Source organism: Dromaius novaehollandiae, chromosome 12 (genome assembly GCF_036370855.1).
Source record: "Dromaius novaehollandiae isolate bDroNov1 chromosome 12, bDroNov1.hap1, whole genome shotgun sequence".
NCBI lineage: Eukaryota > Metazoa > Chordata > Aves > Casuariiformes > Dromaiidae > Dromaius > Dromaius novaehollandiae.
Window position 1 is genome coordinate 24854574 of NC_088109.1, and position 18155 is coordinate 24872728.

Consider the following 18155-nt stretch of genomic DNA (forward strand, 5'->3'; position numbering starts at 1 on the left):
GCATAAAGTGGGCAATTTATCTTGACCTGTTCAGAATGTAAATCCCCCTGAGACCTCTTAGGGGTTAAACATGTTACTTTGGGGTCACTGAAGTGTATGTCCCAGTTCTGGATTTCTGCCTCTGTAATGAGGGCTTAAAGAAGTCTTGTGAGCAGTCACCTGACAGAGGATTAGCACAGTGAGATAACTAAGTACATCACTGCCGCTTTCTAGTCTGACTCGATTATGTTGCTCTCTTTACTTATCCCACCACAGTAACCGTTACTTCAGGAGGAAAGATTGCACTCTTAAAATGTTGCTGCTCGTAAAGGAGTGTTTTACATGCCGTGTTCAAACTAGTTTAAAAAAATTGTTCAAATCAGCTAACAACTTCTTAACTAATTATAATTTCAGATTAGTAGTTCAAATCAGATAGGAATCAAAACCAGTCCTGGAATGCAATTGCAGGAAACGCAAAAAGTGGAGAACTTTTGCCAGAAATCCAGGAATTCCATTCGTAGAAGTGACAGCAATGGGTAGTTACTACGTGGCAAATGGGAACATGCATAAATCATGCATGGACCAAGTGTCTCATGCAGGTGCAATTTTATATAGCTTTGTGTTTCGGGTGGAGATTTTGCATGTGTCTTGTAGCTGTTGCTTTTGCATTTCATGAGCCCGTTTTTGAACTGAGCTCATGCGGTTGCAAGTGTGCCTGGCCATGCCACGCAGGGCTGCTGCAAGCGTGCTGTGAATGCACGAGCTGGGGAATAGGAAGTCAGTTTGTGCTTTGCACATCAGTGGTCTCCCACAAGGCAGCACCGGCGTGACTAGCGCGGCGTGGGCTGCTGCTAGCCTCCCCTGGCAGTTCTCAGCAGCGTTTTGCAGTCTAGATACTCCTTAAGACTGATCTGGCAAAGTGTGCTTAGAAACCTCGAAACGGTTTCTTTCCATTGCCCTTTGATATTAAAAACATTTTCTTGTTCTCTTCTGCCCCAGAAAATCTGAATCGAAAACATTTTAAATATATTTCTGCATCCGACCTGTTTTAAATACTTCAGTAAGAGTCAGAAGTCCTTTCTTCTGCTTGAGGTGTATCTAGGAGTAACTTAGTGCATGGTTCAGATTTGATTCAGACCTTCTTTTTCTCTTCATCCCATAGACAAAACTAGAAGTGAAAGGTAAGGGAAAGCCTTAAATGTATCAGCGATTCCAAAGGTTCAGATTCCCCTGTTGGAGGTGCTGGTATATTTTGTCTATTTGTGTGGAGAGTGAGAGGGAACCCATGACTGCTTGATGTCTGCAGCTACCACATTCCCCTCAGAAGTTTAGTTATTTCATGCTTAGATTTAAAAGGGAATTTTTCCCCATATTTTCAGACTCAAGGTGGCACTCTAACATCTTTGGTAATGACATAGATGGGGCAGCTCTTTTTCCATTGCCTGTTAGGCAGTACCACTGTTCAGTTGAAATATATATGCATTTTTAATAGTTTAGGGTAGGAAGCATCATATGCTCTAGATCATACTGTGATTGCAAAATACACCTCAGATATGTTTCACCTTTGCTCTGGCTCCCAACAGAATATCTTTAGAAACCTCTTGGATTTCTGCCTTTTGGCAACAATCAAAATTTGTATTTGTGGATTTTTTTTCCAAACATCACAGAACATTTAAAGCAGAATTTAGGACACTGAAATTATATTCACCATCAGCTTGTGAGTTGCCTCCAGTGCTACTTGTATAGTGCTTTAAAGATATTTTAAGTACTGCGTTATCAAATTGTCCATGATTTTTTTTATGCCAGTTAGTGAATATTCACAAGCTTTAAGAATGATCTTCAAACTTGATGTTTTGTCTAAAAATAATGTGTGCAGAGAGGCAATTTTAAGGCTATCCCCTGCACTGGATGCAGCAAAGCTAAATCTTGCCCGCAGAGCATAGCCTGCAGGAATCTGATCCACCATAAAAAGAAATTGTAGCCATGAAAATCAATGATTAATTACAATTCTTTAGCGCATTTCTGTTTCTTCGTGTATAGAGGCTAATGAAGTTAGTGTGCAGAAAGAAGTCAATAATTAAACTTGGAAACCAAGTTTAAGGTTTAGAAGTATTTTGAACACCATGATGTTCATCAAAATAAAAAGCAAAAGACCACAGTGATCTGACAACCTAATCTACCATATCTCAGGGCTCTGGTTTGTGACCATAGCTTCCATAAGCTTTTTCCAGCCTATGAGACAAATATGGGTCTGTCCTCGTTGTTTATAACTCTCACATTTTTTTGTTGAATTTTCTTTTTGATTGTGGAATTCCCATTTGTTTGTGTACTGTAGCATGGGAACCGTGCTGCTGTGGTCCTGGGGCTACAAGATTTTGGTAGGAGACCTGGAATTCATCCCCAGCTTTTTCAGCTACAAGTAGGGATACTGTTCCCCTTCATTAGTGAGGTGAACAGGTGCCTGCTGGGATGTCCAGTGCCAAATTTGAGAGACATCTTAAGATTCCTACTTAGGAACTGCTAGAGAAATGCAAGGGAAAAGGTGGAATTGCTGGCTCTGTTTGAGATAAAAACTAAGCTCACGTACACACCCTAGTCGTTCAAGTGAATCATCTGCTGTCTTGAAGTTCTTACCAGCGTTTCCAAGGTTGATAACTTTATGGATTTTGGGAGATGGCAAACAGAAGCTTGTCATGAAGCAGATCACCTTCTAAATGCATTCTTGAATGGTCTCATAATATGTATTTAATAGCACAGAAAGTATCCTAAGAAGTGAGGAAACATCTAGTAGTACTAGAAATGGCCTTTAATTCTTACTGTTTATACAGCTCTTCTGATGACCTAACTTCTGTTCATCTAGCTAAATCACTGCAGATGTTCATTTCAGATAGTGAGGCTTCAGGAAGGATCAATGTCTTTTGAAAAGTGTTTACCTGGAAAGTATGCTAATGGTGTTGCAGAGCCGATAGTTCAGTGCATCTCGTGTTTCCCAGGAACAAAGGCGTGTGGTTCGGTTGCTATATTGCTTTGTAGGCACCAGGGAAGATCAGGTGATGTCTGAATAATACCGTGTGTGTGGGAGGTGGGGGATCCACTTATCGTGTTGGCCAGACACTGACGTCCACACCCAGATGACTAATGTGAACTTGGTGCAACTCCCTACAGATTAATTCATTTAAATGCCTTCTCTACCCATCCTCGCAGACCTGAGAGTTTGCTCTTAAGTCTTCTGCCTTTGCCTCCGGTTCCTGTAGCAGACTGGCGTGTAACAGCCCCGCTGGTACAGCCGTCTCCGAGCGTTGGCAAGCCTCTGCTACAAACAGCTGTTTGCAGGCATTTGCAGTAGGTAGCAGTCATGCTCTGGAGCTCGGCGCGTACTTTCAGCGTTCGTGCACGAGGCGCTGTGCATGCAGCCCCAGTGTGCTGTCGCTCGCATGGGCGAGGATTTGCATAGACAGCTCTTGCGAATGTAACGTGGATTTGCATATCCACCTTCACGGCAGCCTTTGATCCCTGTGGGTAAGAGCTGTATGGCTGTGAGTGATCTTGTGCACACAGATGTGCATATTAAAAAATACAGACCTGTTTGGAACAGTGTTTAACATGGAGCTTTCTAGCTAGTCTTTGCCACTTCTGCGATTTTTGATCTCGTGTTGCACCAAGGACACGTGTCATGTAACCTTTATTACAAAACTGAGGCGGTGGTGTAAGGGATTGCCCAAGCTCACATGTCCAGATCTAGAGCTCTGACTCCCCAGTCTTAAACCAGGCTGTGTCATCATTTGAAAATAGACCGTTCATAAATAGAAGAGAGGGTGCAGATACTCTTACAGAATTTGGAGTGGAAATGGAGACTTAAAGATTTCCTTTCGTGCCCGAATTAACTTCTTCATACAAACTGGACATTTAACTGTAGTATTGTTTCCATTTTCTTTTTGTATTGAGCTAACTGCCATGCCATAGTTGGAAAGTGTTTTATATTATTATTATTATTATTATTTTGAGTATTCAGTGTAGCCCTTGACTTCTGCGAAGTCTTAGCCTCCTGGTAAGCAAAGGCCGTGTTTCATCAGTCTCGCAGGCTTTCAGAACCGCATTCTTCCAAAAGTGCAAGTTTGGCTTGAAAGGAATTCTTCAGGGATTAAACTCCCAGCCGTGACTGTCTGTGTGCTCTGCAGCACAGCAGCAGAGTGCATAATTCAGAACATGCAGGATGCTCACGTAATAATAATGACTTTGAATGGTTCCTGTTTCCCCAGGCTTTATATCGAATAAAATTCAATGGGAGATGGCCCAGACAGTGGAGTTAAACCAAAGCACCTATAGGAAGGACAAGTGGCAGGCTATGATGCTTCCCCAAAGCGTTTTGATAGGGACTTTGATTCCAGCATTGGGGAAAGAGATGAGAATCACTGAAATCACAATTTGAGGAAAATATTAGGAACTTGCTTACAGTTACGTGCCTGGAAAACCTGCAGTTTTGGACAAAATCAAATAGAAAAAAATTGTCCTGTCAATACTTAACAAACCAATTGCAGGCACCAAAGGGAGAGCAGCCTGTGCAAAGAGCTCGTATGTAGTCGTGTAGTTATACATTAAGAAACTGGGGCTTTGGTGTTCCTGCTAGAGATGAATGCTAACGCTGAGCTGGGGAGAGGAGGAGCGCTGAGGGGGGCAGAGTTTGAACGGGAGCTGATAGCGCTCAACTTGGTGGCATCTGCCAAACAAGCTGCATCTTGAGGCACCTTACCCGAGTTAGCTAATATAATTACAGGGTTAAATAACAAATCATAGCAGAGGCAGAGAAGAGTGAAGAGGTGTGTTTGGCCCCTGGCTGCTGGAAACACTGTGTCATCGGCACTGGTCGAGCTCTGCATTTAGTTAGCTAAGCTGTTGTCCCACCCTGGGAATAAGAGTTGGATGCAAACTAGAAGCTGCACGGAGAGAAATGTTGGTCAACCTGATCTTCCCCACGCAGCATTAATCCGCTCTTCGCTCCAGAGGTGCCGGTGGCCGTGTGCCCTCCAGCCTACTTCAGACAAAACTCTGGTTGCCAACGTGAAGCTCACGTGGCGGAGTTCGGGGTTTTCTCTGATAAACCACTCGGGCAGGGTGAAGCCCCCAACCCTTAAACCAAAACTGGGGGAAAAGGGAGGGGAAAAAGGTATCCGGTTGGGGACCACTGAGGGTGTTGTGCTGGGGAGGATAAACAGTTGGACCTGGAAAGCCGTGCAGAACCGCAGGCTGGAAACCTGCCTGGCCGCGATGCCCGTCTGCGCCCCGCCGGCGACCTGGCCGGAGGCTGGCCAGCCGGCCCTGACTCACGGCCGCCGCTTCCCCTGCCCGGGAATGCCGCGGCCGCGTTGTGCAAGAGTAGGTGAGTCGTGCACCGGGGACGGTCCGCTCGTGCAGCCGTTGCCTGTCTGATCGCTGTGTGCTGCTCGGTCGATGGTCACGCAATCCATCCTGCTCCACTTGAAATCTAGCGCCAAACCACCAGAAGTAGGTTGCTGAGCGCGGGTGGCACTGGAATTTCTACGGGAATACGGAAATCCCTTTCAGGCATTCCCGCAAGAGCCATCCGTCACCGTCACGTTAAGGCAGGGGCTGTTTGGGGAGGTAACCGCACCGCGGACGAGCAAAGCAACACTGAGGGCAAGCGCGTTCCCGGCAGCTGCCTTCTCCTGCCCCCCTGCAGCCCCCGGGTGATGAACCCAGAGCAGCACTGCAAAAGCAGGGTTTTGTATCGCTGGTCTCCTCTCTGGAGCCACGGTGGATACGAGGGTGTGACAGTATTTGGGGCAGGGGGACATCATGAAGTGCTGTCTTTCATGAAGAGGGGAGCAGTGTGATTCGGTGTGGAAGAAGTGATGTCGAGCTTTGTACGGGAGAAAAAGATAACCTGCTGCGGGGCTTTTTCCAGGAAATACAAGAAAGAATCGGGAGGAGTTTCATCTCACCACAAACGCGATAAAGTAGTGCATAAAGCTTTTCATTTTCAAAGCACTTTGCAAAGCTGCTTATCAGCTCTATTGGCATGATTTTTAACGATAGGTGACAGAAGCTGAACTCTGCTGCTGCCTTCCCCGGGCCGTCTGCGGAGGGCGGGCTGGAGGAGTTCATCGCTCGCCAAGCACCGAGTCGTCCCTCCCGGCAGCCGGCAAATCCGCGGCGGAGGAGCAGGGGGAGCCGGGAGAGGCGCGGGGCCTTCCCCGGGGCCGGGTTGGGCCGGGCCGCCGGCGGCAGCCTGCTCCGGCGCTGGCACGGCGCCGGCACAGCGAGCCGATGCAGCTGCTGGCACGTTTCACGCCGAGGCTGCCGCAGAAACCTTTCTTAGAATAAACCCTTCAGCAGAAGCAGGGCAGAGCAAGCGCTTCTCAGAATGAATTGCATCTGCATCATGCAGCATGGCTTCCTCTTTTTTTTAAATTTCCAATCATGGACATTTTAAGAGACTGGTCAACATCGCCCCCATGTCTGAGATTTAATGATATTTGCTTTACAAGAGGGACTTTTCCAACTTTACCTAGAAAAGAGCTAACCCGAAACCCTGCGCTTGTGGTTAGCCAGCTTCCGTCAGTGGCTTTAGTCAGTTCGTCTGCTCGAGCGGAGGAAGCGGCCGCTGTGACGGGAAGAGGGAGCCGGGGGCACGGTGGGATCGCGGGCTCCGGCCGGGGCACGGCTGCCGCTCGGCAGCCCGCTCTGTGCCCTCGGAGAGCCGCCCAGCCTCGAGCGAAGGACGCGCGGGCGCCGTGGTCAGAGCTCAGCAGAAACGAGACCGGCCAGGCACAAACCCCTCGAGCAGCCGCTCGGCGGAGGCCGGGGCGCTCGCCGGCCCCTCGGCAGGCGCTCCTGCTCCTTCCCCTTTTGCACCCGGCTGAAGGCATCGGTATTTATTCATTTCCAACAAAACCAGCCGCCAGAGCGGCACAGTGCAGGCGCTGGGGCCAAACTCTGCCTTTAACCGTGATCGTCTCCCATTTCTCAAGCTGCTTTTTACGGTGCTGGTTTTGCACGGCAGCAAAGTGCGTGTCCTAGCCGGAGTGAAGGAGATAGTGCAGGGATGCGCGGGGCGAGCTCCCTCGCGGGCTGCGCTGCGGCCTGGGGGTTCGCGTGGCCCCGGTCCCGGCGAGCGCCCGTGCCGGTGCGGATGAACCAGGCTGCGGCCGGCTCCGGGCTCCCAGTGAGTCACGTCCTCGGCGCACGAGACTTTTATGGAAGCAGCAAGTCTCGTTTCCTTCTCGCCAGCCTTCTCCTTTCGCAGTCCTTGGTATTCGCATGGATCATTTTTATTTTTAATCTTTCTGCGCTGCCCTGAGAATCAGAGAAGCGCTTTGTTGTTTTTTCAAGTGAAAGCCAAGATTTCCCATACTCAAGTGACTCCAAGAGCCGGGGCTTTCACAAGACCAGTAAATACGAAACTTCTGACGGACCTGCAGAAGCTGGGGATGCTGCAGCGTTTGCTGGCTTCGTTTCGCCGCGCTTTGCCGCTGCCTGTAATGGCCCAGCTGCAGCCCCCAAGCAGCTAACACAGTTGCTGGCATTGCCAAGTAACATCAGAAAGCACGTAAGGACTGGAAAAGTTCACCTGTTTGGGAAAACTAAAATGAAAGTATTTCCACAGCCAGTAAGGACTGGGCTGGAGGTGGGCAGGAGCCCTGGGGCCCTGCACTGCGCCTGCTTAGCAGCTCCAGCCCGAGGACCCACGGGTGCAGGATAGCCTGGAAAAGTGCGTTTTATTCTAATCACGTTTCAGTCTAACTCGCTTGATCTTTGAAACCGTTTGGCCTGCGGGAGCACGCCGGAGGCCCGGCGGTAGTTTCGGTCTTTTTTTTCCTTTTATTAGCAGACACCATTTGCCCTGCAGACAGAGACGAGGAGAAAAGCCTTTCGGGCAGTTTGGCCGCGCGTGGGCACCTTGGGCCGCGTTAGGCGGGGAAGGGCCTGCTCGATGCCCTCTTGTGCCTGCGCTGGTGAGCTCGAAGCGGAGCAGCAGCCGATCAGTTCGGGTTACGTGTAGGGCACCCGACTTCCCGTCAGCCTCGCGCAGCCTGCGCAGCCCTGCCTGGGATGGCGCGGATGTTCTCCTGCTCGGCGGCTTTCCACCCCGTACCCACGGCCGCGCTTAACGTCGCGGGGCGTACGGGAGGCGCCTGCGAGCCTCCACGGGCGCGTGAGCACAGCCCCGCGCACCACCGAGGCTCCCGGCCGTGACTTAGCCGGGAATTTTAGGTCGCTCATGTGCCCGAACGGAAACTCAGAGGTAAGCGGTTCAGGAGAATTTGTCCTCCACTCTAGACTGCAGCAGCTGGTCATAATATGTTTTCTTTATTTTGCATTAGAAGGAAAATATTTCAACTTACAAAAATACTTGGTTAGAATGTGGTTTCTCTTTCATTCAAAAGCACAGCCAAACTTTGCCTGACCCAAAAAGTCAAACCAACTTTGTCAGCAGAAAATCTTCAGCAAATACAAGCGGAAAGACTTTGGCAGTTGAGACTGCACCTTGCACGTTCAGCTTCATGGGGAGCTTTGAAATCATTCTCCAGCGGGGTGTTCTTTAACAAAACCAGGACATATATACTGTTTCCTATACTGGTTTTTTGAAATACTTGATTTTTTTTTTTTCCTTGTGAAGTAGGTTTGGAATTAAACCTTCCATTTTAACGCTCAGTCATAGCTGTTCAAGAAAAAGCAAATATATTGAAAAGGTTATCCAAAGCTGTTTACCATCTGATTCTACGTACCAGATTTCTAGCACTGGAAGATGCTTGTCAAGACATTATCTGGGCTGTTTGATTGTCCAGTGCTCAGCTACTACACTGAAACATGTCTTTTAAAAAAAAAAAAAAAAAAAAAAGAAAGAAAGAAAGAAAAAAGAAAAAAGGCGGCTGGAGAGAATGAGTTGCTAGGAAAGGAAAAGCCAACAACAAGAAGCCTTAATTTTCTGTAGTTACGTCTGAAGTGCCTCATTGCCTCTAGTGGGCAATTTTGCAAACTTTCCAGTAAGATGCAAATAAGACTACCGCAAAGCTTGCGTAGCTGAAGAATGTCCCAGTGTAGCATTAAACATTTCTCTGCACTTGCGGAGAGGTTTTTCTCTGGCAAATGCTAATTACTAACTGGTGTCTGCTTTTCAGGAGAGAAACCTTGACTGGTTCCCCCGGATGCGAGCCATGTCGCTGGTGAGCAGCGACTCGGAAGGAGAGCAGAACGAGCTGAGGAACTTGCAGGAGAAGTTAGAGTCCACCATGAAGCTCGTGACCAATCTCTCTGGCCAGCTGTCAGAGCTGAAAGATCAGGTAAGGGCACCGTGCCTGGGAATGTGCCGTCACGTGCTGATACTGGGCAGTACAAAGGTCTTCCAAGCCCGTTTTACAAACTGGCGTTTTACAGCTTCGTGGATCCTGCAAACAATGCAAAGAACTTTTCTAAAGTAGCTAGTTCCTAGGGAAGAAAAAAGTCAGCAAACAAAACAGCCTTCAGAGCCCAGCACCACAGCTGACCTGCCTGTCTAATGCCAACCGAACCAAAATATTCCGAATTGCCCACCTCTTGAACACAAAAACTTGCATTAAAAAAACAAGGTTGAAGTTAACTTAAGTCATATTTGGTAGGGGGCGTATGGAGGTATATATTTTTGGTTTTGGTGTAGCTCTTTTAACCCTAGCACCTTAATGCTATCGTGTAAATCGGAGGGTGTGATATTGATAAAGCTCGTATTGCTGCCTGGACCTCAAAACCCACTGAGAGACTGGATAAATATGCAAGTGGTTAGTTTGCACTTATCTCCTCTGTGCTATAGCTGCCCTGTTTGCTAATGCAGGTACAGCTTTGCTACTCTCACGCTTTTGACTGCAGCACAGACATACCCACAGAAATATTTTGCATTGCACCGGGCATTGCTTCTGCTTAACAAATGCACACTGGGGAGGCAAAGCTTTGGGCTGGGTGGGTGTTTTTTGTTTAAATGCAGCAGGTCTTGCTCCTGTTAACTTTGTTTTGGTCCAGTTCCTTCCTGTGTGTAATTAAGATCAACAGTTTTAAGCATTTAAGGTTGTTCTTCTCATAGAAATGCTTTTCTTTTCTGGGAGAGGTTGGCAAAGGCTTACTTATGATATGTGAAGGTGAAACAATAGCAGACCAGAAAATTGCCACTTGAGAATTATTAACTGTAGTATAGTTTATGACTCCTTGTACTTAATTTGTTTAATTGAAAGCTTGTACGTGGCAGAGTCCCCTGAAGAAATGAAATCTTGGTAGAGAAATGTTTGGGCCATCTTACAGTGATCACTGCTGCTCTGCTATGTACCAAAGCACTGGAGGCTGTGCTTTCCTGTGCAGCACGTGCAGCGTCACGCGGGTTCTCAGTGTACCACAAAACCCCCAGAGGGAGCCTGGCCACCGCTTCTGGCGGCTGTATGCCCACCCTCGCGCTGCCTTTGCGGGGGCAATCTCCCTCTGAAGAGCAGCTCAGTAACTGTCCCCAGCTACTCATTTCTTAGCTCCCATTTCCTAGTTTTCTTCTGTGAACACAGCTCGAAAGAATTACAGGTTTTGTATAGACCATGGCTCTCTCCAGACATCTTACTGGGGTCAGAACAAACAGCAAGTGGCAGTTTGCTTGTGCCAGCAGCCCGTGCTGTGCCGAGTCCCACGGCTGGGCCTGGGCTTGGGGGCTCTTTGGGGTCGTCCCCCGACCCCAGTGAGGGGTCTGTGAAACCCGCCGGGCCCCGGGGCTCCGTTTCTCGCTGCCTGCAGGGGTTGCAGCCTAGCTGGAAGTAAAGGGGAAGACGCTGCTGCCTGCCCTGCAAGCTGTCTGTGGCAGTGAAGTGACTAAGTGCGTGTCTTCATGGATTAATAACCGAAGCCAGATGGTTCGGCTAGTTAAGTTTATATAGATAGCCCCCCGGACGAAACCGAGTGCTGACTCGCACGCTGCGGTGTCCCGGGCAGCCGGGGGAATTGCGCAGGGCAGAAGTGCTCGACGGATTTGGTCGTTATCTTTTCAGCATGTGATCTGCCTGCTGCAGAGCAGCTGGCACAACCGCCTTCAACACTACCGCGATTCCTGCTTCCCGTCTCTGCTCTCCTTTGACCTGTTTTCTGTGTAAGCCAGTTATCTTTACGAAGACATTAGTCTTTGGAAGGCGGTATTGACTGGGACCGTGACTTTCTGACTCCTGATCGTGCTCCACTTTTCTCATAGACTTGGGCCCTCTTAGCCAGGACCCTGTGGAGCACAGGACCTGATTGGAAGCGCAGGACTGAGAGCAGAAAATCTTGCTGCTCTTGGCTGTAATTGATTTTCAGACGCTGTGCCGTGGACTGTCTTGCTTTAGTTGCTTTAGAGAGCTGAGGGTAGAAGCAGTTGCTCCTTTATCTGTGCTTTAATACTTGCTGTGTAGCATTTTTGCTATTTTGTCTGGAAACAATTATCTTAGAACATGTCTTGTGTCTTCCTGTGAAAGGGCCTGACTCAAAAGTGGTCTGCAGTCAACAGGAGTCTTTCCATCGACTCAAGCCAGCCTTGGATCAGAGCGCATTTATTTCTAAAGCTTGCAGTTGTTGGCTGACCAAGCACAAAAAACCCTCTCTCTCTTTGTGAGAATAAGAATGAAGGATTTAGATTTTAGAGAGATATTTGACTGTAAAAGAAAAAGAGGGAATCGGCTTCATTAATGTTGTGATAGCTTTTAGGAATTCCCCCAAGTACCGTTGTTGAGAACCCTGCTTAAGTTGCAGGATGCTCCAAATATGTGACAAAACCAGTATATCCCTCCTCCTGATCAGGAACTGTCTCCAGGAAAAGGAACTAACTCAGGGAACTTTTATTTGTGTTTACTTGTAATTAAATAAAGGGCAGGCCTCTCATTCATGTATTTTTCAAGCTCGTTAGGTTTCTGAAGACTAATTGTTAAAAACTGGCATTCAGCATGCCCGCTTTCACAAAAAAAGGTCCACCAAGAGGCATTAAAATCTTGATCAATTCTGTGCAAAAAGATTACCACATAACTGTCTGCAGCAGCAGGGGATTAGATGCAATCACCAGAAGTCCTTTCCAGTGCCGCGTCCCAATGTCAGTAAGTATGATGCATTTGTAATAGATGTTGGCTCCTCTTTCAAGATGAACCTCTCTGATCAGCTGGGGACCCTTAACCTCCCTAACCACAGCCTTGACTCATTCCTGGAACTGTCGCCCGGGTTTCCTTTATTCGAGCCGCCTGGCGAGCGGCAAAGTAGGCAAACGCCGGCATGTCGCGCACCGCATGTTTTTCTGCGTGTAATCAGTATCCTGATCATGCATTTGGCACATGCATGGCGCTCATTTCTGCAGCTCCTTCCAACTCACAAGTAACCTTTGAGACTAGGCAGAGTGCGTCTGTGTAATTATATATGACTGAGAGTCCAGCTTGACTCAGTTGAACTTCAGGCCCCTTGGTTTTGTTTTTGTTTTTTTCGTCCTTTCAACATTACTCACCTGCTATCAGGCCCCTCCTGTAGCAGACAGCTTCCCTGCAAAGCGTCGTGCATAGTTTTTATTGTCTGTTAGGCCCAGGTGTACAGTTACTACAGCTATCAGGCTTCTGCAAGAGATTCGCTCTCTGCTTAAATGTAATAAAGGTTAAAATTGTTCCATCTCGTAGGCCTGTGCCTTCTCTACAAGAATTGTACATCTCACCGTATTAATAACATTCTGCATTTACGTTGCATTTATCTCTCAGCTTCAGTTGGTTTATTCTTCCCTTTTTAAAAAGGCAAGTCTCCTTGTAAGTCTCCTGCATCAGAATGCACTTCACTTTTTCTAAGCAACACGAAAAATACCTATTACAGGCTCTTTTCATTGTTCTTTTCCCGGATTTTTTCTTTGTTATTGTGTGTCCTCTGAAAAAGTTAGCTGTGTGAAATCGTGGCTCTTCATCTGTCCAGAGAAACCGATTCGCATAAACAGGCATTCTCTAAATGAAGTATTCACTGTGTCTGTGCATTTCCAATTTGTGGGTTATCTACAAAACGGGGGGGAAATGTCCCAGGTGGTTCGGCAGAGGAGTAGCTTTTATGATGAGCGTGTCAGTAAAGCAGAGAGATGCAAAGACTCCTCTCTTCCTATCATCTACTCCCTTTTGTCGGTGAATCTCTGCAAGGCTTTTTGAAAACGGACTTCCACAAGTGCTTTAAAGGAGAGCGTGAGGTATGACCTCTCCTTGTGAGACCAAGGTAATTTTCTTAACAAGTAACATAATAGTTCTGCCTCCCCTCCGGTAAGATGAGCGAGACACCTGGTTGTAATCCAGTGTAACTGTGGTTTCAAGAGGACTACAGGACTTCAGTCCTTTCCCTGGAGGTTAAAGGAGCGTAGTGACGCATGCTGCTGTACTTAGGTGAGTGACACTAATCACGTGTCCCGCGCTGCACAGCCTGTGGTACATCGAGGATACTCGAAAGGTTGCCCAGAGTTATCTGTTCCAACCAACTCATCTTCCCACAGTGAACTCCGGTAAAGTTCGGCAGCACGCGGGACTGGCCTCCAGCTGGACTTCGTGTCCTCATCACAACCCTCTGAGCCCCGCAGCTGGGCCAGGTTTCAGTGCACCTTGCTCCCCGCTTATCTAGCCCGTACTTCATCCGCTTGTCTGTGGAGGTGGTGTGGGAGATGGCGTCAAAAGCCCTGCTGAAGGCAAGAGGAGCAACACCCGTGCTCTCCCCTCATCCACGAAGCAGTCATCTCGCTGTAGAAGGCTGTCGGGTTGGCCGGGCACAGTTTCCTCCTTATACATCCACGCTGACTGCTCCCGATCACCTGCCTGTCCTTCAGGTGTCTGGAAAGAGTAGCTGGGAGCGGTTGCTTCCTCGCCTCCCCAGGGATCGAGGTGAGGCTGACAGGCCTGCAGTCCCCCAAATCCTCCTCCTTGCCCCCCTTGAAGACGGGGTGACGCTTGCTCTCTTCCAGGCCTCGGGAGCCTCCCCCCATCGCCGCGACCTTTCAGAGATGACCGCGGGCGGCCCGGCACTGATGTGGGCGGCTCCCGCAGCACCTGCCCTTGTATCCCACACCAGAAAAGGGGAATTTCATCACCATCTCTCAAATTCTAGCTTTTATGCAAACGCGCGTGTGTGTGTGAGACACGTGAGTGAGTGCAGGTGTGCTCCCAGCCCCCCGTTTCCCACTTCTCCAAAGCTCCTCAGGACACTCGGGCTGCCCTGGCAGGTGCAGGGCAGCCGGGTTCTGCCGATCCTTTTCATGGGACGTGGTACGTCAAGCCTGAAGGAAGAAGCGACGGAGGCGGAACGTGCCTGGGGCTGTCAGAGTCCTGCCCAGGCAAGGTGTGATGGTACGGGTGTGCGTCAGGTCTTTGACACAGGCATCGCAGAGGCTGGCGCTCGCTCGGGCCCTCGGTGTCGAGGAAGGGGGGCTGTCCGGTGTTAGCCCCGAGCTGCAGAAAGACGCTTCCCTTGCCTTGGTGCCCGTCCCGCTCGAGTCCGTGAGCCGCTCCAGGAGCGGGCTTGGAGCTGCCGCCTCCCGCATCTCTCCTTGGCTGCTGCTGCAAATCCCTCCAGGTACCGGCTCCTCCAGCTGAGGCGCAGGCACCGAGGGATCTGAGGGAAACACTTGTGCAGCGATCCGATTGCACACAGATGGAAATCACGAGCGTGCTGGAGTTGCTTATTATATGGGGGTTTGGTTTATGTAAAAGTTCAGACCTCGGGAAGTTTGTAACAAGAAAGGGAGCAGAGAAAGGGATGGATTATGGTCACTTTTCAATAGCACAGTAATAAAAAATGATGATCCATTTTCAGGTCGTAATGGCACCAACTGACTTGGTGGCACCAAACATAACTTTTATAATGGCACCAACATTATTTTATCTGATGGAAAGTATTGACAAAGATTTGGCTTTCTGGCACTAAGGTTACGGAAAGCAGTTAATCTTACATCACTGCCTTGCACTTTGGCTTTGGCAAATCAAGAGGGATGACTGCTGTCTTCTGATGAAAGAGTTGGAGCATTCCAGTATATTCCAGCAAACAGAAGGGTATTCCCAGCTTGACTTGAGGGCTCTCCTTTTATTTCCCTTTAGTCGGTTTTGTGTGTTGGATGAGCTACAAAGAATTTTTCACGGGAAGTCTCTGCAAGCTACTCTCCGTATTAATTCACGCCAGCCATTTGGTTCTCATGATCTGTTTTCTTGCAAAACAGTTGCAAAACAGTAGCCAGTCACACGAGCAAGTTCATAGATTTCCCCAATGAGTTCACAAAACAGGTTTGTAGTTGCCTTTTAATCTCTTAGTATTTGGCACAGCAGACAGAAGAGCATTATTTGTAGAAAGTGGATTTCAGAATAAACCCTAACCACAAAATGCAGCGCTGGTTCATTCTGCAAGCTGACGTACAGGAAGTGTCCAGGCCTAATGAGCAAACTTTTTAATTTTCCAGATGACAGAACAGAGGAAGCAGAAACAGCGTATTGGTCTCCTAGGACACCCTCCTCCCATGAATGTGAACCCACAGCAACCAGCATAAACCAGAAGGGTCACTTATCCCTCTTGCGACAATATGAATAATGCTAAACGAGTTCAGATTCAACCACTGAGGCTGCTTCTGTGTATGTTTAGTTCATTTTGTAAATACCATGTTTTTATACTATATGTATATGACTGCTACTATATAAAGTTTGGGGCATATGTATTGTAATTAGAACTGTTGGCACATGATGGAGGTTATACTTGTGCCAAAACTATCAAAATTGCCTTTTTATTGGAAGGACTAAAGAGAGCACCTGAATTGCACTTGAAAAGAATATTTGACTATGTGACATGTATTTTGTATTTAAGAAATAGAATAGCTAGTATTTATGTTTTTATACAATTGTGCAATATGAATTATGCAATCACAATATATTTGTAACTCCTGAATGTCCTAAAGGGAGTGCACATCTTTGAATCTGGTGTGTTAGTACAATGTAATAAATGGTATAAAATTACAGGTGTAAATGAGGCTGCTGCAAAATAGTGTTACTGGTGATTTTTCATACCCCTGGACATTTTTGTACCATGTGTGTAAATATCCTGCAATGCCATTCCTGTTGCCTCTTCCTCCCGGAGATAACTCTGGGAATTCACGAGCTGTTAAATTGGTATCAATTAAAGCAAAACATTACTTTGAAGCGTCCAAATCAGGAAAGCAGGAGGTATTTTTCAAGTGTTTTCTTCAAAGTACTGAGGCTAGAAGAGCTCAGATACCAGTTTTTTAAACGGTAACATTTCTTAAAGGGAACTTTTTATGCAAAATGAGAGTTTGGGATGAGTACGCACTGCTATGAATCAGTGCAGTCTCCTACAGGCATTTTGTGCCATGACACTTAAAAACCTACAGCGAGGCTGGCCAGGCTTCGCACTCTGTGTGGGACTCCTTCCTTTTATTTTTTCCTTAGAGACCTATGTGCCTGCTGGAGTTTGAACAACAGGCGTTGCACCAATTGAAATATGAACTATCCCATTAGGACTGTAGTTGAGCACTGATATATGTAATACTTGTGAGAGAGCCACTTGTTTTGAGATTCTGTCCCATCCCTTTCTCTCCCTCTCCCTCTTCATTTGGTCACTGTTTCTTTGGTTTCTGCTTCCAGAGAGTATGAGAGGAATCTCTTTTTTTTCCCCCCCTCCCTCTCCAATCCATTGCATAGTTTTATACATGGACCTCATTTTACAAAAGCTAATTTCTCTGCAATACTGTCTAAAAAAAAAAAAACAAAAAAAACAGAGCTATGAAAATTTGTAAATGCATAAATATAGGTATTTAAATAAATGATGCAAAATACTATGTGGTGAGAGGCTCCTGGTGGTTTGTCCCCCCTGCGCGACGGCGTGCTGCTGTTTGCTGCTGCAGTCACCCTTCTGCTTTTGCTAGGAAAAGCCGGGAAAGCGGTGCCCACGGGGGGCTCTGGCAGGTAAGGCTCTTGCTCTTCCCACCTCAGAAGCGAGCGAGGGGGCAAGAGGTTGGTCTGTTCATAACAGCAAGTAATCCCTCCTCTGACGGAGGGAAGCACTATGCCCCAGGAGCTCTCTGCGGGTTTTGGTACTTGAGACTTTTTGATGCGTATTTTAGGCTTGTCATCCTCTGTGAGAGTTTAAAAGCTGCTCCGGTTTGAAGTACTGTGTGCTCGGGAGCATGTGCTGATTATGTGTATTTGAGTAAGATGTAGCAGGAACTACCTGGTGCCATTAATCATCTTTAATGTGATAAGTGCGTACAACTGTCTGAACAGGGCGGGTCTCGCTACTGTAGGTCATCACAAAACACCAGATCGACTGCATCCTCGGGGGGAGGGAATCCGGGCCCAGCTCGCGCCGGGGGTCTCAGGGCGACTGCGATTCCTTAATCGCAGGCAGTTTCCCTAACGTGTCCTGATAAATCCGTCCTCCTCGCCTCTCCAGCTGCTGGCTCCTGGCAAGGGCTTTGCATAGGAAACGTGACAAATGTGACGGCTGTCGAGAGTTGTGCAATAAAAGGAGCAGGATTTCATTTTCTCTGAGCAGCGGGGACGTGTCTGACTCATTTCTTCCCTTCATTCCGTTCGGGAATAAACAGACATTCGCAGCTCTGCCAGGCCGCCTGGTTTCTCTCCAGTCAGGTGAGAGGGAGGAGGCTCTGCCTGGTAATGGATGAAGGCAGGAGCTTCAAGAAGGCCACCTGCACACGGTGCAAATACGTGATCTTGCTCAAGCTTTGCCTAAAAAAGGCAGAATACGGGGGCCTTCAGCAAGAAGTACGAGCCCCGATCTGTGTGAAAATCAGCATTATAAGATCTTACTGATATTTTCACATGTGGTTGTCATTTCCCAGGAGATGTGGTGAGATGCAAAAAGTGGTGTATTTTTTTTCCCTGCGATACAGCTGCAACACTGTGATTGAAGCGAAGCGAAACCACCTCCCTGGCGTTAGAAATACGGCCCGGGGCAGGTGGCTGCCGCTGCCGGGTTGGCTGACGGTGTGGAGAAGGCGAGTGCAGCAAGTGGCTTAGAGAGGGTTAACACGGCCGGTTCTTTCCCTTCCCTGCTGCGTGTCTTGGGTGTAGCCTGTAACAACTTCTGGGGAAGAGAGGAAGGCTGCTGTCTTTCCTCCCATCCATCAACAAACATGCCATTCACTTCGGGAGACTTGTTGCTACAGTGCA

The 18155-nt window shown here is 48.0% G+C and overlaps 1 protein-coding gene across 1 annotated transcript in view; it reads left to right on the plus strand.

The window, feature by feature from the left end:
• The window catches only part of ITPR1 (inositol 1,4,5-trisphosphate receptor type 1), a 179942-nt gene extending 163141 nt beyond the window's left edge, over window positions 1–16801 (plus strand). The window contains 2 exon segments of the mRNA XM_064519235.1: window positions 9120–9281; window positions 15416–16801. Coding sequence (XP_064375305.1) covers window positions 9120–9281; window positions 15416–15502 — 249 coding nt within the window. The 3' untranslated portion in view covers window positions 15503–16801.
• The last annotated feature ends 1354 nt before the right edge of the window (window positions 16802–18155 follow it).